Source organism: Culex pipiens, chromosome 1 (genome assembly GCF_016801865.2).
Source record: "Culex pipiens pallens isolate TS chromosome 1, TS_CPP_V2, whole genome shotgun sequence".
Lineage (NCBI taxonomy): Eukaryota > Metazoa > Arthropoda > Insecta > Diptera > Culicidae > Culex > Culex pipiens.
In genome coordinates, this window is record NC_068937.1 from 7,338,300 (window position 1) to 7,358,392 (window position 20,093).

The window sequence follows — 20,093 nt, forward strand, 5'->3', positions numbered from 1 at the left end:
TTGTTTAACTTGAACTATGCTGCCATCTTTCGAATGAAGTGAATTTTAATTCAATCCCATGTATTGGCAACACAATTTTGAAGTCTGCTTTCCTAACACGGACGTCAAGGTCGAGGTACCCCCATCAAATCAACCAACTTTTTGACAAATTCGTTCCGGATGAACGGGGTAAGTACCAAAAGTGTAAGACAAGCAGTGTGCAGCAGCTGTCGGAAACATCAATCCTCCGAGTAAGTACCACTTGAGCTCCGAAATCAGTCAATCAACACTCTCCGTCATCTGTCACCTTCACGAACCAACTAACGACAATGTAAGTCAACCAAATATTACCCTTCTCCGCACAGAGTCACCCTTCTTGGAATTTCTCCCTTTTCCTTTTCCCGATTTCCCTCCAAAAAGTACACTCATTAAATCTTCATTTGAGGAAGCCCTCTCGCGCGCACGTCAGTATTTCCAATTAACTCAAATTACCAAATCCAGCGAGGGAAAATTTTCCGTCGACGACGGCGAAAAGTTTAATTAAACGCAATTTTCCCTCACCACGACGCCGACGACGGTTTTCCCGGGGGAACCGTTCGTTTTCTAATCCCCCCTCCCTTTTCCGCAAAGAAACCGCCCCGGTGAATCGCACGAGGGAGGCTAAATTACCGAAAATCCGTGTAAGTGTTTATTTTCATTCCACCCCAGCTTCCTCCTCTCGTTTTTTGGCGCGCGAAGCGCAAATGCCCGCTTTTTCCGGGAAATCTGTGAAAAGTTGCAACGTGTGTGCGTGTTTGTGCCATGTTTTGATAGATCAGGGAAATGAGCAGCGAGATTCTGGGAAAGGACGAATAAACGGAGCGAAGTGAACCTTCGCGTATGTAAATGATTCAATAAAAATGAATATGTAATTATTTCGATAACCTTTGGGACCGGAGGGATGCACAAAAGGGATTAGATCCCTTAATTTTGGTTCGCGAGGGGGATATTATTGACGGTTTAGGGGAATAAACAAGCAGGAAATCACTGTTGGGGTGCAAATTTTACGGATTCCATAAACATTTTACCCCTGAAGTAGCGCTGAATCGATTCTGGACTTGCTATAATTTTATAGCAAGTTGCCATAATTTATGGCATCGCGTCAAATGACACCTGTCAATGCTCTGAATCGTTTTGCATCAAATTTAAATTCCAAATAAGCAAATTAGACATTTTTAATGTTTATTTTTGTTTTTATAGCAAAAAATAGAAAAAAACTTACTTAATCCACCTATGTGGTTGATGCCTTCCTCAATTTTTACCAACAATGGGTAATATGAGTGGTTTGGACACGTATTTCAGCTATTTTGTTTTAGGTCCAGAAAAATAAGTACACAGATATAACTTATGTTGTCATAACTCGAGACAGAGTTGCCAGATTTTCAATTATGTGGACTCGTTGGAAAGTTCTCTTGATTATCTTACCAATGATGGGTCGGATAATGGATCCGGACATCGTTTACATACATTTAAGTGAGATCCGGCTTCAATAAAGTACATAAATATCACTTAAGTGGTCATAACTCGAGGCAGGGTTACCAGATCTTCAATTATGTGGACTCGTTGGAAAGGTCTCTCGATTACCTAACCAATGATGGGTCGCATGATGGTTCCGGACATCGTTTACATACATTTAAGTGAGATCCGGCTTCAATAAAGTACATAAATATCACTTAAGTGGTCATAACTCGAGGCAGGGTTGCCAAATCTTCAATTATGTTGACTCGTTGGAAAGGTCTCTCGATTACCTAACCAGTGATGGGTCGGATGATGTATCCGGACATCGTTTACATGCATTTAAGTGAGATTCGGCTTCAAAAAAGTACATAAATATCACTTAAGTGGACATAACTCGAGACAGGGTTACCAGATCTTCGATGTTGTGGACTTGTTGGAAAGGTCTCTTGATTACCTAACCAATGATGGGTTGGATGATGGATCCGGACATCGTTTACATGCATATAATTGAGATCCGGATATATGTGAAAACACATTTTTATACATAACTTTTGAACTACTTATCGAAACTTCAAACAATTCAATAGCGATGTATGGGACCCTAAACCAAGTCGAATGCAACTGGTTCGATCAAAATCGGTTCAGCCAGTGCTGAGAAAACTTGGCAAGATTTTTGAACACATACATACATACACACACACACATACACACACACACACACATACACACACAGACATTTGTTCAGTTTTCGATTCTGAGTCGATATGTATATATGAAGGTGGGTCTTCGAGCTTTTAATAAAAAGTTCATTTTTAGAGCAGGATTATAGCCTTACCTCAGTGAGGAAGGCAAAAAATCAGATAAACGAATGTTATTTTCGAGCAGATTTTGTAGAGCAGGTCTCAAGTAAAATGTAGGGCAGAAATAACAAAATTACATGAATATAAATGTCTGCAACAAGTGATCTTGTGTTATTCGCACCTTTTATAGCACTGAACTCAATTGTTTGCCACCGTTTAACGGCAATTCCATCAGATATTTGACCTCTTAAAATCGGCTTCAGCGACGCAAAAAATATCTGCAAGTAATAAAATCACCTACAAAATTTAACACAGTTCTCAATTTGCAAAAAAAAACTTGCCGGTAGATTCGACCGACTGTTCACGGCCGAGAAACACAATCTTTTATGGCTTAATGGCTCATTAAAGAGTGTGATTCCTGGCCTCACTTTGCATTGCAAAACGGGAGGAGGTAAACGATGCCATAAAATCTGCCTTTTTTCTAGCTGTGCCCGCGTTTGCATGCAAAAATAGCCCCAGCCATAAAAAAGGCGCGCTGTAAAGTGTTGGAGAACCAGGTACTTGGCAATTTTACTACATTTTTCCACACTTTAAATCGCAGCAAAGATCGATCACACGAAAGGCGACGAAAATGAGGCGCGGGTCCCCCCCCCCTTCCCCCCCCCCCTTCATCAACGACGAAGCGGTTAATTAGTACCCTCCTGTAGTAGTTGCTGGCCACCGACAAATTTTATGGCATCGTGCCTGGTTTATGGCCCACCACTTCACACAATTATTGTTTTAGAAAGATCGGAGAAGGTTGCGCGGTAAATTATAGACGTTTGGGTGCATCGTAAAAATTGAGTGCGCAAAAACAGGTCGATGGCAGCGTTAAAATTGTTTGCTTTTTTGCGGCTCAAATTTTACGACTTGAGTTTGAGGAACTGTGTGCTATAAAAATGGGTTGTTGCACTTCACTTAGTGAATAATGATGAGTTTCGATGGCTTTGAATGTTTAATTGGTTGTCCTTAAAACATAATTATTTTGAACAATTTCTAAAACCAAAATACTTTTTTATAGCAAAATTAAATTTAATGAACTTCCTCTAAATTATAGCAAATTTAACAAATACTGTCATACAAAAAATCCAAATTCGGTAATTCCCAACAATAGCCAACTTTAACAGCCTCGAATCCAGACGGATATTACTGTTTCGAACTTCAAAGGACGCAGCTCGAAATAAAAATCCAACCATATCCAGCACCAGCCAAATGAAAATGAAAAATCCCTACCGGCGACAAGTGGTGCGTGATTTTTCCTTCCCATTCATTCCATTTGATCTGTTTCCACCATGGCCAGGAATAATAACGAAAACAAAAAAAAATGTATGAAAATCACGCGACTCGCCGAGCTGCAAAAGGATCAAAGCCGGTGGATTACAAGCCAGTAAAAAAGTGAGCTTCTGGCAAATTGGTTTTTCCGCAAGCAAAAAAAAACCATTTCCGTCTGATGATTGTTTTGATTCATCACTATTATTCTTTTTTTACCAACCCATCAACGAGTTGCCGCCGTCCATTTGTCAATTACTCGACGGCCGCTTTTTTTATGGCAAGCGTGTGCACACACACGCTTGAGTCATAAATTGATCAATTAATCGATTTCTCGCGTACAACTAATAATCGCGGTCAAAGCGCACCGCGCGCGTATCGAGGCCATTAAATTTGATTATTTACCATTAATTTCACGTGTTGTCTTCTGCCAAATTGACGTGCCACAATTTACCGTCCACTTATTAGGTGGAATTAATTCCACCTCACTCGCGTTAGTTGGCTGCGCGCGCTAAACACTTGTAACTGTCTTCATTAGTTGTGTTGGCATTTTGGCACAGTGCGGAGAAGGAGGGAGACTGACTGATCCACTTTGTTAGATGAGGTCTTCCTCAAAAAAAGTAAAAAAATACTCTTGTTTGCAAGCCAATAATGTCTTGATTTGATGAATAAAACGTTCGGAACTTTTTAATAACATTGATTTTTTAAAGGATTCCACTAGAAATCGACTCAACAACTAAATCCAGCTCTTTAGGTGAAATGCTATAAAATTTTATGGCAAACAATTTTTATAGCATGCCACCATAATTAGCCGGACACTTTTCCCAACCCTTTCCCGCCATTGCTCCTTAAAAATTCCGCAATCCAGAGCCACCACAGCTTGCTATAAAGCGAAATCAGCTCACCAAGCGCTCAATTTGCCCAGTACAAAGTCGTATCGCGCTCCCAGATACCATCCGACACCCGTATAAAATGCTTTGTAGATAATCTGGCCGCCATTCAATCACAAAACACAGTCACACTTCACACAATGCGGCGAGAGAAGTCGTAAAGTAATTGCGCTTGACTTGGCTCAATTGTGCCGTACCGTATCGTATCAATTTGAAGAGGAGGAGATAGGCTACTGAATTGACGTTACCTTCCGGGGGGTTCCTTCCCCGAAGGCTCTTTTCTCGTTTGCCACTTGATGACATGTACGCATTTCAACGCACATAAATAATAATCATCTATTCACACGATTACGCGCGCGAGCGCGAGCGTTCAGGTATTCATAATAAAAGAATTCCATGAATGGGGATCGAGAGAGAGTTTGGCGCGGTGGGCCTTTTGTTATGCTAATTGGGCAAATACCTCCGAGGTGTGACCGAGAGTGCGTGCGTAGCAGCGGAAGGTGACAATTTGATGGATGGGAAACCAGACATTTTCGGACAAAGAAACGTGAAATCACTGACAAATCGTCGGTTTTGGGGGGAGCGCGCGCGTAGATGAAAAATGTGGGAGAAATTTGAATAATGTCAATATACGTGGTGGGACCTGCGTAGGACTTGCCATAAAACAATTTTCGGGGATGATAATGGAACTAACTTAGAATTTAGATTGGATTGGCAAAAATCTCGCATATTTTTTATGAAAATCACTCAAATTTCAACCATGATTCAAAACAATAATTCGCAATTTGATATTGAACTGTTGTTCTAACGTTAAGCTACGTTTTTTCCTTCGAGTATAACAGTTTTCTAAGTGTATAACAGTTTTGAAAACTGTTATACTCCAAAGAAAAGTGTTGTAAGGTGTCTGAATAATAAAAGACAACATTTTAATACCGTGCAAAGCGTTTCCTATGCAGACAGGGTATTTTGGAAATGTAAGTATATTTAAAAGCATTTGCACAGATTTTGGCTAAATAAAAAAATCCTCTTGGTTGAGTAACCATAACCAAATATTCCAAATTAAACCCTTCCACCAAACTGCATTTCATTGATTCCCGGTGCCGCAAAAACATCCAACAAATTACATACATTTATAAATTTGATCCCCCTCGTTCCAGCGTTCCACCATCCCGCTTTGTTTACATTAATTTTATTACCGCATCGCGTAATTGCACCGCGGCCGTTCGCGAAGCCACGATTCCAACGCTGGCGAGAATCTGCTTGTGGCGTGAAACCGGATTTTTGGCACTTCCTGCAGCTGGACCGAAAATTTAACAGCAAATAATCATCATAAAATTAATTTATTAAATAACGCTTCCCTCTCTGCGCGCTCGTCTCGGGCCCATTTTTCGCAACCATTCAGGTTATGTTGTTTTTTGTCAGCCGGCCAATGATGTTGGCAGTGATCATATAAATGTTTAATTGTGTCAATTTATGGTTGGCCACAGATTCGGAACCGGTTTGGGAAGATTCCACTCGAAATGAAGAAATTTACGCGTTGCCATAATGGCGGACGCGAACGTGCCATAATGGCGCGTCCACTGGCTGTCAAATCGAGGGGGCTGTTCAATTATTCCGCCATTCATCACCGCGCTAATGCGCTAATCCGTTGAACCTGAGGTTAATCGCTGTGCATGATGAAGGTGCTGCCACCTATTTGTCAACGTGCGCGCCCAAGACCCGAAGTCGTCGCGCGGCTCATGTAAAATAAATGGAGGATGAAAAGCGACACGCTCCGGCGGCGGCAGCGGCAGGGAAGAAGTAACCCTGCTCTCCAAACGAACCGAGGGGTCTCGCGCGAATTATTTCACTCCGCTTGTCGTCCTTTTGCGGAGCAACGGCAGCGCGCGCTTCTGGGCCTGTTTATTTACGGCACTTTATTTAAGCATTAAATTTTATGCCACTTTCAATTCAATTTCAAGCTGTCCTGCCCGCCCCCCCTCAACTGCGGCGTGAGGCCGTCCAGATCTAGGTCGCGGAGGCAGTGGTGCCAAATATTTCAAATTTCTGTAATTTCAATTTAATTTTACAAAGTTTAACAAACTGTATAACAGTTTTACTTAACTTATTTCAGAAAAAAAATGTGACGTTATAAATATTTTCATTTGCATTAAAATTTCATTGTTATACTGCAAATCAAAACCAAATCAACTCCAAGTTAACTTCACAAAATATTTGTTAAATTCAAAATAAAAATGCAAAGGGTTTTTTAATTATTGTTGCTTTTTCATCTTTAAAACAACTTCAACCATTTATAAAACAATTTGTATAACTTTCATTTTCACCACTCTTAATTTATAATTTAGAAAAATTAGCTGAAATATTAATAATTTTATAGTGAAATTATATTATCACTAACATGCTTTCAATAAATCAATGAGGGCTTCTAAAAAACTGTTATACTCAAAACAAAAGTATAAAAAAGTTGTTAGCGTCAATTTTACAGAGTGTGCATCAACTCGTTATAAATCTATTCAAAAATATCATGAGAGCTTCATTTTTCTAAAACAAAATAATGACATTTATACAGTATAACAGTTTACAATTATTTGATTTATTTCAACAAATAAAACTAATATATTAACAGTTTAGTGCATATTATTTTAACTGATATATATCTTCATAAAATCGAAATCCAAATTACTCATTGATAACTGTTATACTCGGAACAAAAATATATTTACAGAGTTTTTTGGGCACAAGACCACAAAACCAGTCCTACTTTTATTCAAAACCAACCAAAAACAATCTGGCAACCCTGCCCCGCCGCTGTCACCGAACCAAACCATGCATGTTGTTATTTTTTATGATTAAACATCAACACACACTCCACGAGGGCAAACCAGGGGCCGCTTGGGATCACATTTGCGTCGACGTCGTCGTCGGCTTCTTTTATGGCTACTCGTGAAGTCCGTGAAGCAAGCCGCGCAACGTATCATCATTTTAATAAACTGGATGAATGACAGTGTGTGTGTGTGCGGTGGCAGAATGGGCCACACCCATGGTTGGAGTTCGTTTTTTATGATTTCGTCTTCTGATTTATGAGCTTACAATCATCGCCATTGTGGATGAGTGCGCCCTCGGACGAGATGGATTTCGCTTTCGTCACGTGATTTTTGGTTTTTATCCGCTGCTCTGCAGATGATGATCGCTGTTATTTTTTGTTTGCGGTTTTTATAACACTGCGTGGGAAGTGTTGCTGGGGGAATTGGTTGTTTTGACGTGAAGATGGCGTTGTTGTAAGGGGAGATATATTGCCTTGTAAAAGTTGTTTGTTGACTAGTTTGACAGACTAATTTTGTGAAGTCGTAAAAGTTTGTCACATGATAGGAAAGATTCACAGTTCGTTGATGGTTTCATGAGGTAAACATAATAAAATTATTAGTATAACAGTTCCTAAGATTGAGGGGAAAACGTAATCAAGCTGTTTATAAAATTACAATATGATTTGTATGTTTTTTTATACGACTGTATGCTAATTTAACCCAAGTATGTAACCTGTTATACTCGAAAAACCTGCTTCCTCAAACAAAATAAACTAGATATGATGACAACAAGCAGGAAAAAGTCTCCCCTAAGGCTTTTACTCGTCAACAAATGAGCTGCTCTTTAGCCCAAAGTTTTCCCTGATGTCATTCCGTATCCTGTTTTTTGCGTGCTAGAATGCAATGACAGCTTGGGGGACCATCCGGGCAGCCACAAAAGTCACATCTCATCATGCCTCTCCCTCCCGCCAAACCCGTATAATCATGATGATTTTCTCATTTCGACTTCGGAAGGAAAAGTACGAACTATGGGCTAATATATTATCCGATAGATGGCTCTTCAGACTGTAATGCGCTGTCAACCGGGGGGTCCATTGGTAGCTTTTGATAGAAATATGATTATTTTGTTTTTCTTTTTTGGGTATAACAGTTTTTAACAAGTAAATAAACCTTTAAAATATTTATAACAGTTTCAATTTTTTTAGATTCCATCGTTGAACCCCTCGAAACTGAAGGAAAAAAATGCGAGCAAATCAGCACCCACTCAATGCGGCTGCCGGTGTGATTTGCCATTTCCCAGAATCTTCTGCACAGGCGAGGAAAGTCCACGCAAAAAGCAGGAGATAATCCGTGATTACCGTTTCGTGACAGCTAGCTTTATGATGATAGTTTTTACGGGGTCCCCCTTCTCTTAGAATCGAGTGGGTTTGGAATCAGAAAGCGGACTTTTCCGCCCCAAGGTTTGCGTTGCGACAGGAAAGATTTATTTGCTTACGGGTCACCCTAGCCACATACGCTCTTAGCAAAAGGGGGAAGTCGTACGAGGAAAACTAATTTTTCGCCACACTACTGACTTTTTTCTTCCTTCCGAGAAGATGGTCAAAAGGAAAAACGGAGCTAATAAATAACACGTCTCAACCATATCTCAATTAGTTACGGGGTTTTTGGCAAGCTCGGTTGGTCTGTCTTGTAGAAGTGTGTTCTCCATTTTTTTTGACTAGTTTGGTGGTGAGTTCAACTGACCAGAAGAATGCACTGTAAGAAAAGTGACTATTCTTTCAAGAAATCAGATTTGATTCAAACTGTTATACACATTATTTTCTTTTGAAATGATGTTTAAAAAATCGCAAATATTTTTTTAGTGCCATCAACGGAGTCAGTATCCCCGGCAAAGTGGCTTCCGGTGATTATTTTGTCTGTTTACTCACTCTCGGTTGCGCCGAGAGTGTACTTCCTCCTCCTTCAGAGCATTTCCTCTCAGAGTCACAGTTTTGGAAACGTCTGCTCTACTAAATGTGCAACTTGGCAAATGTTCTCCAGCGGGTAGAAGATAAACCCCTCTTTCGGAAGGACGGGGAGTGGGGACGGTGCATTTATCACGGATCGTTGAAAATGAGCTGAAAAGCGCACTGTGTAGTTTTGAGCGTTGAATGGTCCAAATAAAGGTTCAAGATTGCGATAATTGTGCTTGCACTGGTCTGTTCAACAAATGTTTCAGCTGTTGTGAGATTATGCTGGACAAGATTTTTTGTGCTGAAAAACGCCACAGATAAATGTGTATAACAGTTTACAATTAATGCAGTTTTTGTGCATCCAGATTTTTTTAAATATGGTTTTCAACATAATTCTTAAACTGTTATACGCATTGAATAAGCTTTTTCAAGTTTAAAACTGTTATACCCGAAGCAAAAAAAATGCTCACATTCAGGACTCAACTATTCCACAATTTACGATCAATCTGGTAACCGAAGTTGCCAGCTTTCAAAAGCCCAATGAGCATTCCCTCCCCAGAATCAGCGATAGCCTTCGAGACCGCTCCATTCACCCCATAAATGAAGCCATTACAGGGTAGATGCCAAAGAGCCCCCCTCGTTCTGTTATACAGCGCTGTCATCAAGATTGCACCGTCAACCTTTCAAAGTGCACAAACCACAGCTCGCCCGCCAAGATCCCAATTAAACGCTCATTTCCGAGGCTATCAAAGTGGCTCGATCAGAACTACCAGCGCGCTCTTGGATGTCCGACAACACAGAACTACAAATCGCGAGCGCGCGCGCGAGCACGATCGAACCGATAAGAGGCGGTTTGTGGTCCTGCTGGGTACGATCTGCCCCCACCGACCGACCGCAGAGTTCGCGCACAGCAGTATGATCTAGTGGTGGCGATAAGCAAAAATCGATCGACAATTAAATTCAGGCATAAAAGCGCATGTTTTTTTGTGTTGCCTTCGCGACAGGGAACGCGCTAGCGCTCATCTATAGATCTATGCGGGGCGGAATCGAAGAGTGCGCACGTCATCCAATTAATTTTCAATAAAAATCGCTTCGCTTCTTCAGCAGGGACTCTTGTGTCTTGTGAAGTCTTGAAAGGGAAGACTGAACCACCACCGCTGGAGCCCGCAACCAATTTGTAGCGAATTTGCCTGAGGTGTGTGCTGGACATGACGGTCGCTGGTGCACGGGAAGAGATAGCAAGTCAACTTGGACGACGACGACGAGGAGAGATGCCTTGTCGTTGATAAGGGCTTGTTCAGTGGTTCTTCCCGGTGGGGCCGCCTGCGGTGACGAATCGTGCGCGTTCGCCGTTGGATGTCCGGAGAATTCCTACTGTCAACGCGCGAGCCTTTCTCATTACGGCACGAGGGGTCCGCAGATTTCGCTGAATTAATTTAATTCACAGTATAACAGTTTTTTTATTATTTTTATTTTATTTTTTACACGATTTCCTAGTGAAAATTTAAATTTCTCTTGAATTACATTTCGGTGAAATACACCACTGATTCCAAATTCACTACCTGTTGGCTCACTCGAAAGGAAAATCTCCTTCAAGTGATCCCTCGTGCAAGAGCTCGAGCCCCGAGCGCATACATGTGTTTGTGTATGCGCCCATAAATATTCATGAGGCCACTCTCGGTGCAATCTGTTCCGCCGCCAAGTCATCGGAGTACTTGACTTACAAAATTGTGGTAAAGTTTGTTTTTTTGAGGCGCACAAACTCGATTATGGTCGCGCTCGGTTGTCGCAAACGGAAAACTGGTCGATCAATCAAATCTCACAAAAGTACTTCGCAGTCTGGGGATGGAAATTGTGTGCAGGTTGCCGTTTTTTTTTTTGTCCTTTTAAGGCTTACAACTTAGTAGCGGAGCGGAGCACCAACAATCTGATTGTTATTAGTGCGGTGCGGGATCAAGATTGGCACGACGACGACCATTGAAGATCAATCAAAATTGATTGGATGGAATTGGAACAGCGGTCGCGCACTGCTGGAAGTCGATCTGCTGGCGATAACCCACAATCGATTGTTTGGGCATCGAATTGTCAGTTTGTCTTGGGTATAACAGTTATAGGATGGCATTTTTCGATGTTACAGATTTTGCTGTAACAAAAAGTATTTTGTTTAACTTTATCAGTTAGTTTAAATTAAACTAATAACTGTTATATTGTAAAAATATTTCCAACTTCTTATCCTACGCTGGTATTTCACTCGAATTCAGCATAACAGCTTCAAAATCCATGAAAAGATAATGAATCCACTCATAAAATTCCATTTCAAAACTGTTATACACAAGCTAACCTCCCGAAAGAGGCCCAAAAACGAATCAATTTAAAAGCTCGTTCAAAATCAAATATCCCCGCGAAAATCCGGACCACTTACCACCGGTCAAAAACGGTTCTCGAGCGCAAATCCTCATACCCGCGCAAGCATTTTTCCCGGACGTACTGTTCGTACAACTGCACTTCAGCGCTCCGGGAAATCACTTTTTCCATAACAACTTTCGGCGGTCGAGTACACCCCGACGAGTGTGTTCAGTATTTGCGCAAGGATTTTTGTACTTTTACGAGAAACAGGACAAAAAGCGGATCCTCAAAAACAAATCCAATCCCGCATTTTCAATTGAATCTCGCCTGCATGTATGCGCAGCAAGGAAACGGGATGTGGAAGCGCTCTTTCAGAATGATCCTGCAGAGAAAAAAAAACCCGACTCTCAGCGGAAAAATGGGGCAAAGGGGCCACTTGGAGGTCGAATTAGTGTGAGGATGCTTAGCGTTTTGTTAAAAGGGCAACGCGCTAGTTGGGGAAGAGCTTGCTTCCGAACTGTCAAAAGCAGTCACTTTTACCCCATAGAGAGGGCTTTATTCGTTTCCCACACCCCACAGACTGAACGAGGGGTGGGAAAACACGGTTGGATATTATTTTTCTAGCGCTTGGAGCATGTTTTCCTCCCTCCGGTTTCCGGTTTTAAAGGGGTGGAGTGTGGGAGGCCGCGATAACAGCGCGCGTACAAAAAATAATAATAAAAAGTGAACGAGTTTTCCTCTGCTATTTTATTTCGCTTTTTTTTTGCACTGCTCCTGGTGCTGACGCTTCCCTGCTATGTTGTTGTCTGCGGTAAATGTGTTCCTGTGGTGAGTGTGGGTGTGTGTGTATTCTCGCCGGAACCTATTGTGACGAGGAAGAGATGAGTGCTGGAAATGATTTTTATACGGGTATTTTGCGAGTCGTGTTACGAAAGAAGATCACTTGAGGGGTCCACAGATGTTAAGTGTTAAGTGGAATCACGATACGATACAATTTACTGATCATTTGAAAGCGTATAACAGTGTATTAATTTATTTTATAAGGTTCTTAAAATCAAAGAAGTTTTAAAAAGTGATCAAAAAACACCCCTTGGACCACCCCCAACACCGAGATATTTTTTTATGGAAATCCGCAAACCAGGCTGAGAGGATTCGCGAGGAAGAAAAAAAATCCTCATTGAACAAGCAGGGACGCCGAGGACGGCGAGCAGGGACTATCACGATACAATATTGTGTATCGTATTATATTTATGAATATACGAAGAAGCGTTCCACCGAGGGCTCCGTCTTGCCTCCGTGCTCGAAACCAGAGACGAAAGTCAAACTACACAACATGGAAGGGGCAGAAAAAATCGGAAGTTGGGATGTTCGTTGCTCCAGGAAGGAAACAAGATGAATATGTTTTTAAGCTTTCCGCATATTCGTTTTTATGGCGCGTTTGATATTCACTTGGAGCGCCATAACTTGCGATGCAATATTGTTTGCATGCTACTTTGCAATTCGGAAATCGCACACGAAGCATAGTTTCTCGATATCGGTTAGGGCTTCGCTCTGTAAACGATGCCTCGAAGACGATAAAATATTCATGCAATTCGCGTTAGGGGTTTGCATGGAGAAAGCCAATCTGTGCAACGTTATGATTTTTTAAAGCAAATCGAATCTTAAAGTGAAATAGTCAAAAGTATTTTTGTACTCTTATCTTACACATTAATGTTTTCCGTAGTAAATCAAAATCATAAACAACACCAAATACAACATTATTGTCTTTGAGTATAACAGTTTTTAACCACAATCAGAGTGACAAACGTAGCGTATAACAGATTCCGCAAATTTCACAGAAACAACGTCAAGATCTCTTCCGTAATTTTTCAACCGTAATTATCCTGGAGCCCGCTCTTGAGCGAACCAGGAAAGAACCGCCACATGAAGAGGCCCAACTCTACAGGAGTGTGTAAACATGCATTCCTTTAGAATGCACCCTTTGACACCTGCAAACATAGCACGTGGATGGTGCTCCGTAGCACAGAATGTGCACGTTTACAGGAAAGAGGTCCCCCGTCAACCCTACTAGGTTCCATTCAATCCCCAACCCAATACACAGGGATCAAAAGACTCTCGTCGTCGGCAAAAGGGCACACACAGAGCAAACGTTAATTTAATTATAGTACACTCTCTAGAGTGATTTAACACCAGGTTGCCTTTTTTTCCCGGGCTCTTTTGCTTCTTTTCCAACACGTGTTGGCACTCTAGTTGCATACATGCTGGATGCTGGCGGAGGGAAAGAGTGAGTGCAGCAGCTCTCAGCGAGTGGAAAGTGGAATACATGTCAAACAGCGCGTCGGTGCAGCAATTGTTTAGCTGCGGTGTTTATTGGTTTTTGCACTTGGCCGTGCGCTAATAGACATGCACACGCGAAGGTGGTAATTGATCGGCAAATGGAACGGATTGCATTCGCAATGCGGCGGGGAAAATACTGAAATCTGAATCGTTTAGCGTGATTTTAGCTTAGAGGTTGAGTGAGAAAAGGCGTATAACAGTTTTAAAATTGCGAACTTCATAATACAAAATATTTTTTTGAAATATTCAACAAGCAAAATGATGTTCAAACATTTTTGTACACCTTTTCGCGACTGTTATACACATGTTGGATCCATTAAATCAAGAAATCTGGCCACATTTTGACGACCGTGCAGCCAGCGCTCGTAAAATGGTCGTCCAAATGTTTCTTTCATGAGTAAAAATCCGTCCTCGGTACCGGAACGATCGCCCACCTTGAGCTTAAGTACCACCCGAAGCGCTATCCTCGCTCGGAGCAAAATATTAGTAAATTACCCGATAATTATCGCATCCATTCATTAACAAATTAACGTCTTTCGGTTGAGAGGCAACGAAATTAGCGTGCTGAGTATTATTGCCGCTCAAACACACGGCCAACGCAGCCGTTCCGTTCGTTCGAAGAAGATCGCCGTAAACAAATCCGTCCGAACTCACAAACACGTAAAAGTTCTAGTTTTGTATTCGTTCTTCACAAGTACTACACCGTGTGAGTGTGTGGATTGAGCGCTGTTTAAAAATAAACTCAGCACTTTTTCCTCCTCTCTGGAAGCAGTTGTACATGGGCACTTGCTGCGCGAAGATCTGCGCGCGGGGCCAAGTTCGTGTTCGATTTAATAGTGTTAATTTTAGCTACCGCATGATAAATGATCGGGGTACTTCCTCAACCCTGCGTGCTGGTCCGCTACCACCACCACGACGGCGGAGAATCGAAATAAATGATGAAGAAATTATGAATCAGGTGTGAAAAGCCGACGGGCAACACAGCCGAACGGCCACTGTTTGTGAGAAATTAAATCGCCGCGAAACAAAATAGGTCAAAACAAACAATATTTCAAACGGTGGCGATAATTGGCAACCAGTGTGTGCAAAGTTGGAAGGTGGCAACACTGTTGGGTTTTTTACCTCAGAAATCAAGTTTTACTTGAATATAACATCTATAACCAGTATTTTTGATATGAAAAAATCGTATAACAGTTTTATAACTTGAATTTTTGATCAAATTTAAAAGCAGTACTAACAAACAGTTTTAGAACAACTGTTATACTGCTTCTTATTAATCAAACATTTTTTTTTCCAAGCAGTAAATTTTGTGTTTTCTTTCTCAGTATTGCTCAGGGACCGCTTAGCGGTCAATTTGAAAAGGGTTTTCTCCTACCAACTTCAAATCCCGACTCTCATCCGTAATTTGCTAAATCAAAAGTCAATCCAGAGAAATCAATTCCCAGCCAGCCGTAACGAGCAACCCCGTAATGGGTTAGGAAGTGCGGAGAGGGTTTGCTTCAAATTAACCGCACAAATGAGCCAACCAAACCCTAAAGTGATTTTATTTTTATCTGTCGGCCGATTCGTCTCTTCCCGAGCGCCCCTCCAGAAGAAAAGAGCAATCTCCCGGAGCTAAAAGCAACACTTCTTTTCGAACAAGTCCAAAGAAAAGGGAGACCGACCGCACCGACCGACATTCCGATGGCCGATTTTCCCCCCGAAAATCCCACCCCTCTTCTTTCCGGTTCAGTGGAGACTCGGGGAGCTCGGCCATTTGTGGTCAATTCTCACACACTTGAACTACGTGTACGTGTGTGTGGTAGTCGGGTCGATGGTTCCCAACGAGTAAGTGCCTATTTGGAAAGCTACCGTGAAGAGCTCGAGCCTCGGGCGATGATGAGGTGAAGATATCTTGGCTCACACAAAAGAGGTTTTAGTTGGTCAGCACAACGGTGCTGGTGGTGGTGCAAAGTTATTTAATCTTTTCTCCACTGCCCTTTACCCATTTCAGAGCCCAAAGTACCGTGATTTGTTCCGGTTTTCATGATCAACCCGAACAGATGTAGCGTTGAGATGAGAGCAGCAAGCACCTACCTTATCATCGTCTCCCTCGCTATCACAGATATATCCTTTGCCAGAGCTGCACCGACTGCTGGCATCGCTGAGCCGGTCCCGGGAGCTGTCCGGGTCCCGCTGGGCCACCGACGAGGTCGTCAGCCGTTCCGACGCCCGGCCGCTGTCGTCCGACGTGCCCGGGTCGACGTTCGGCGGCAGTGAGAGGTTCTGGAAGGAAAAAGCGAGTTTATTAGTCATAATTTCTTGAAGTTTCAATGTGTATAACAGTTACATATATATTTAAGATTCGGCATTTAGCAAATTTTATTTCTTGTTATAACTAAAAATATACGCGAAAAAAGTAAATGTCTTTTGAAATACTATTAAACTGTTATACAGTTCAATATTTGCATGTTTTAACATCCAAAACTCGAATTAAACAACATTTTCTTGAAGCACATTGTTACTCTAAGAAAACGTTATTGGAAAACACATATTTCAAAACTGTTATACTCTTTCAATTGCTGTGAATATCATTTAATTTGTTAACATTACGAACGTTCTTGAAGAAACGTTGTTCAAAGTCATGTTAACAAACAAATAAAACTGTTATACGCTTAAGTTTTTCTTTAAAACTCATTATCTCAGTAAACACACTATTCGAGTGGATTTTTTTTAGAAGCCTTCATACAATCGATCCACAAGTCATTTACGAGCCCCGTTTCACGGGTCCCCGATGCAATCAAGGCCTGTAACAGATAGCTAATTTGACCGCATTCTTTCGCACGCAGAGCGCTCCCCTCCAAGAGCTTGATTAAAACACGGTCGCACAAACGCACCCCATCTTGCTGATGATACTGCCGTCCGGCCAGAATCAGCACAGCAGGAGAAGAAGCCGTTTATCACTTTGTTGTGGTCACGAGGGGCGGCCCCAAAGGAGGTCAATAGGAGGCCGGGTGGGGATTATCGCATATCCGGTTTCATTTGTCGATGGCCACGCGGCGAATGAAATAGAGCGTGTCCCGTCCCGGACAACGCAGCCAGCGGCGTGAAGCCTCCGGAACTAGATGGATATTGATGAGGACGAGCGTGTACGGGAAGAGGTGGGGGTGTGATGCTGTCATGATGATTATGGGTTTTATCTCTGCGGCGAGATAGTGGTGGTCTCCGGAAGATGGCGATGACGACGGCGATGTTTGTCGTACTCCGGAACATCAAACGAGAATTCCGTATCATCCTTGTCTGTTTCTCTCTACAGGGGGGAAAAGACTCCACCAGATGGAACGATACGGTCGGAAGTTTGCGGTTGTAAATGGAACGCAACTATCAAAGAACAATTTTGATGGTTGTGGGTTAGGGTTGTGCTTAAATTTTGCGGGAAAGCTAAATTAAGTCAACGCAAGCTAATTTTCGTTGCGTATAACAGTTTATTTTCAGTAGGCAATCGTCCACTATGATTAATAGTCAATGTAAGCAACCTACATAGTTTGAATCTTTCATAAAAACTCGCTTACTTTTTAATTATACTTGTATAACAGTTTATTTTTTTGTAATCCAGCAACAATAAAAATATTACGGCGAAAGTAAGAACAATTCTATGGATTTTAATTCTTGCTAAATACTAGGAATGATAGTTCAAACATGTTTAATTCAGTATAATAGTTTGTTTTCATACAATTTCCAGCAAACCGACGAATGCATAATTCAAACTGCTTTCAACCAAATTAACCCCTTTTCCTGCGAGCCAAATTCACCCATTCCAAGCGTTCGATGGCAAACCCAGCGACCTGCAATTGTAATTTATGGATCCCATCCATAAGGAAGCAGGAGAGACGAGGGACGAGTCCCAGATTGCAATCGTTTCTAAATAGACAAATTTGCGTAAATTCTCAATTTCCGGCCAGCATTGCTGCTGCTGCCATATTGATGGGTGTGCTAATGTCTGTGAGCTCAACTCAACTCGAGAATGCGTCGGTTATTGTTCTTTGGAAAATTGGATCCTTTGCGGAATCCATCCGTGAAGCACTTTCCGACACGGGGGTGGGAGGGGTCCGGAAGTGTACCGTTGGTGGGGAACCCCTTGGAAGGTAATAAATTGTGGCTGGACTGAGCGAGCTTCTGACAGTCGTTCGGTGTGTTTGTCCAGTGGACTGGAGCAGGGCCGTGCACAGGATTTTCGAAAGGGGAGGGTTTTCTCGAAAGGGGCGCATGGGGTGCTTGTTTAGATTGCGAAAGGGCGCTAACAGTCAATCTTTAAACTCAATAAATAATACTTTGGAATATTTTACATATATTTTGCTGGTTCGAATCCCGCGGCGGACGCTCTAAAATTCTAAGTGTAAATATGGGTATCCGGCGCCGTCGCTCTGTGCCTTACTCAAACAGGGCGGCGAAGTCCTTGTAGTTAAAAGGATGACAGTGGCTGGTCTAGTCCCGGGTGACAGATATAAAGTCAACTTCGTTTTTTATATATTTTACATTGGTGCAACAAGAGACTACACTTTTTGAATTGGTGCTGCAAATCGTGTTGAATAGCACCATGAAAGGGGGGCGTTAATTCGGAGTTTGAGCGAATTTGAGATTTTTGCGCAAATGAGAGTTTTGGCGTAAATCGTGTAACATTTCATGTGTCACATACTGTAAAACGATATAAAAATAATGCGCCTGCAAGTAGACTGCAAACAACTGAACCCTTTTGATTTGATTGTGTGCACATACACATGTAGTATACCACTGCTTTGATCTACTTTTGATATCACGACGAGATTGAAATGATATCTACAATTGAAATTAAAACCGTGTTCGTGTGTTTTAATTTCCTGCGTCGCAAAAGAATCTGATTGGTTGATTCAAGGTCAACTAGGTACAATTATCACGGCTCGAGGAACTCTATAAAGCTGAGTCGAAAAACCGACGCTTCACTTTAGTTGGAGTGCTTTTACGAAACGGTTTTGCTTTTTTCGAACAGTTTAATTTCGGTGAAAAGTTTTAAGTGGAATTAGTTCTGGTGATTGTGATACTCTTTCTGGAAAAGCAGTAAGTGCATAGGGAAACGATATTGTAAAGCTTCGCGAACTACAAATGCGCTTAATTTCTAGCAATCAAAGCTTTGAAGAATAGTTCCCCCCAGAACAAGCAAAGGTTATGCGAACCCTTTGCACGTGTCAGGTAAGATCTAACTATAGATCGTGAGATTAGGCAGAAACGCAACTTTTGGCCACGTTATAGGTTGCCCATTAACGTGGGTGCAAGTCTCGGGGCAGAAAAGCCGTACATTTCGTCGTTCGACGCTGGGAAAGCTTCGTTGGTCAGACTGGTGGATGAAAACCACGACGGGGTCGTGACGAACCGTTTCAACCGCCTTAGTCAACTCCAACGACTCGGAGACGCATCTACTCCGCCCACCCAGTTGACCCCACACGTCCTTTTCGAAGCAATCCCAGAGCTTGGAGGAATTTCCGAGCTTTCGAGCACGCCAAAAGCTCGCCGGCTGCCCAGCCGATTCTAACCTCGCTTGCCCGACCGAAGGAAGTGCGAGGAACGAGACAAAAGCCTGACAGCAGCAGTACCATCCGTCTCCACGGATACGAAACAACGTTGGACCGAGCGTCCCCATCAAGAACGTCGCCGTGAGACGGCCACGTGTAAACGTTGGTTCCGCTAGAACGTGTCGACGCCCATCGCTGTGCCACGTGTCCACGGTGGAGTACTGCTAGCCGCCGCTAGAGTGCGGTAGGGTTGCGCGAACGCACCGGAGCTGTTTGATCGCTGATCGTCGCAGTAGGTCCGGACCTAGGAAAATCTTCACGCCGTTCAAGAACACCTGCAAGCAGTTGCTGGTACCAGATTAGTAGGGTAAAGTACAGTGCACGACAATAGGGAATAGTTTTTGCTAGATTTAAGATCTAAACCCCCCTTAATATTAATTTAAGCTCATTTACAACCACAAATAAAACCCCGGGTCTTTTCGGATTTTGCGTTGCAAAAACGAGGATTAATTCTGCACGAGTTGAACTTAAATATACATTCTTTCGTTTCGTAATGAATTTTGTTTTGCTTAATAAATTTTGGATTAGAATGCACTCTAACTAATGCGTTCGTTTGTTTTAAAGACTGAGATGAAAGAGTTCGTAAATGTTGTTG

General features: G+C 42.2%; 1 protein-coding gene and 1 long non-coding RNA gene across 9 annotated transcripts in view; one reads left to right on the forward strand and one right to left on the reverse strand.

Moving 5' to 3' along the window:
• Nucleotides 1-20,093, reverse strand: part of LOC120428466 (proline-rich protein 36) — a 232,065-nt gene that overhangs the window by 142,413 nt on the left and 69,559 nt on the right. For all 8 annotated transcript variants that reach the window (XM_052706485.1, XM_052706482.1, XM_052706479.1 and 5 more), the window contains exon 3: nucleotides 15,990-16,178. In XM_052706485.1, the coding sequence (XP_052562445.1) occupies nucleotides 15,990-16,178 (189 nt within the window). The remainder of the gene's footprint in view (nucleotides 1-15,989; nucleotides 16,179-20,093) is intronic.
• LOC120428468 (uncharacterized) lies at nucleotides 18,143-19,868 on the forward strand. Its single transcript, XR_005607101.2, has 3 exons — nucleotides 18,143-18,986; nucleotides 19,049-19,118; nucleotides 19,179-19,868. It is a non-coding gene; the product is annotated as an uncharacterized LOC120428468 (long non-coding RNA).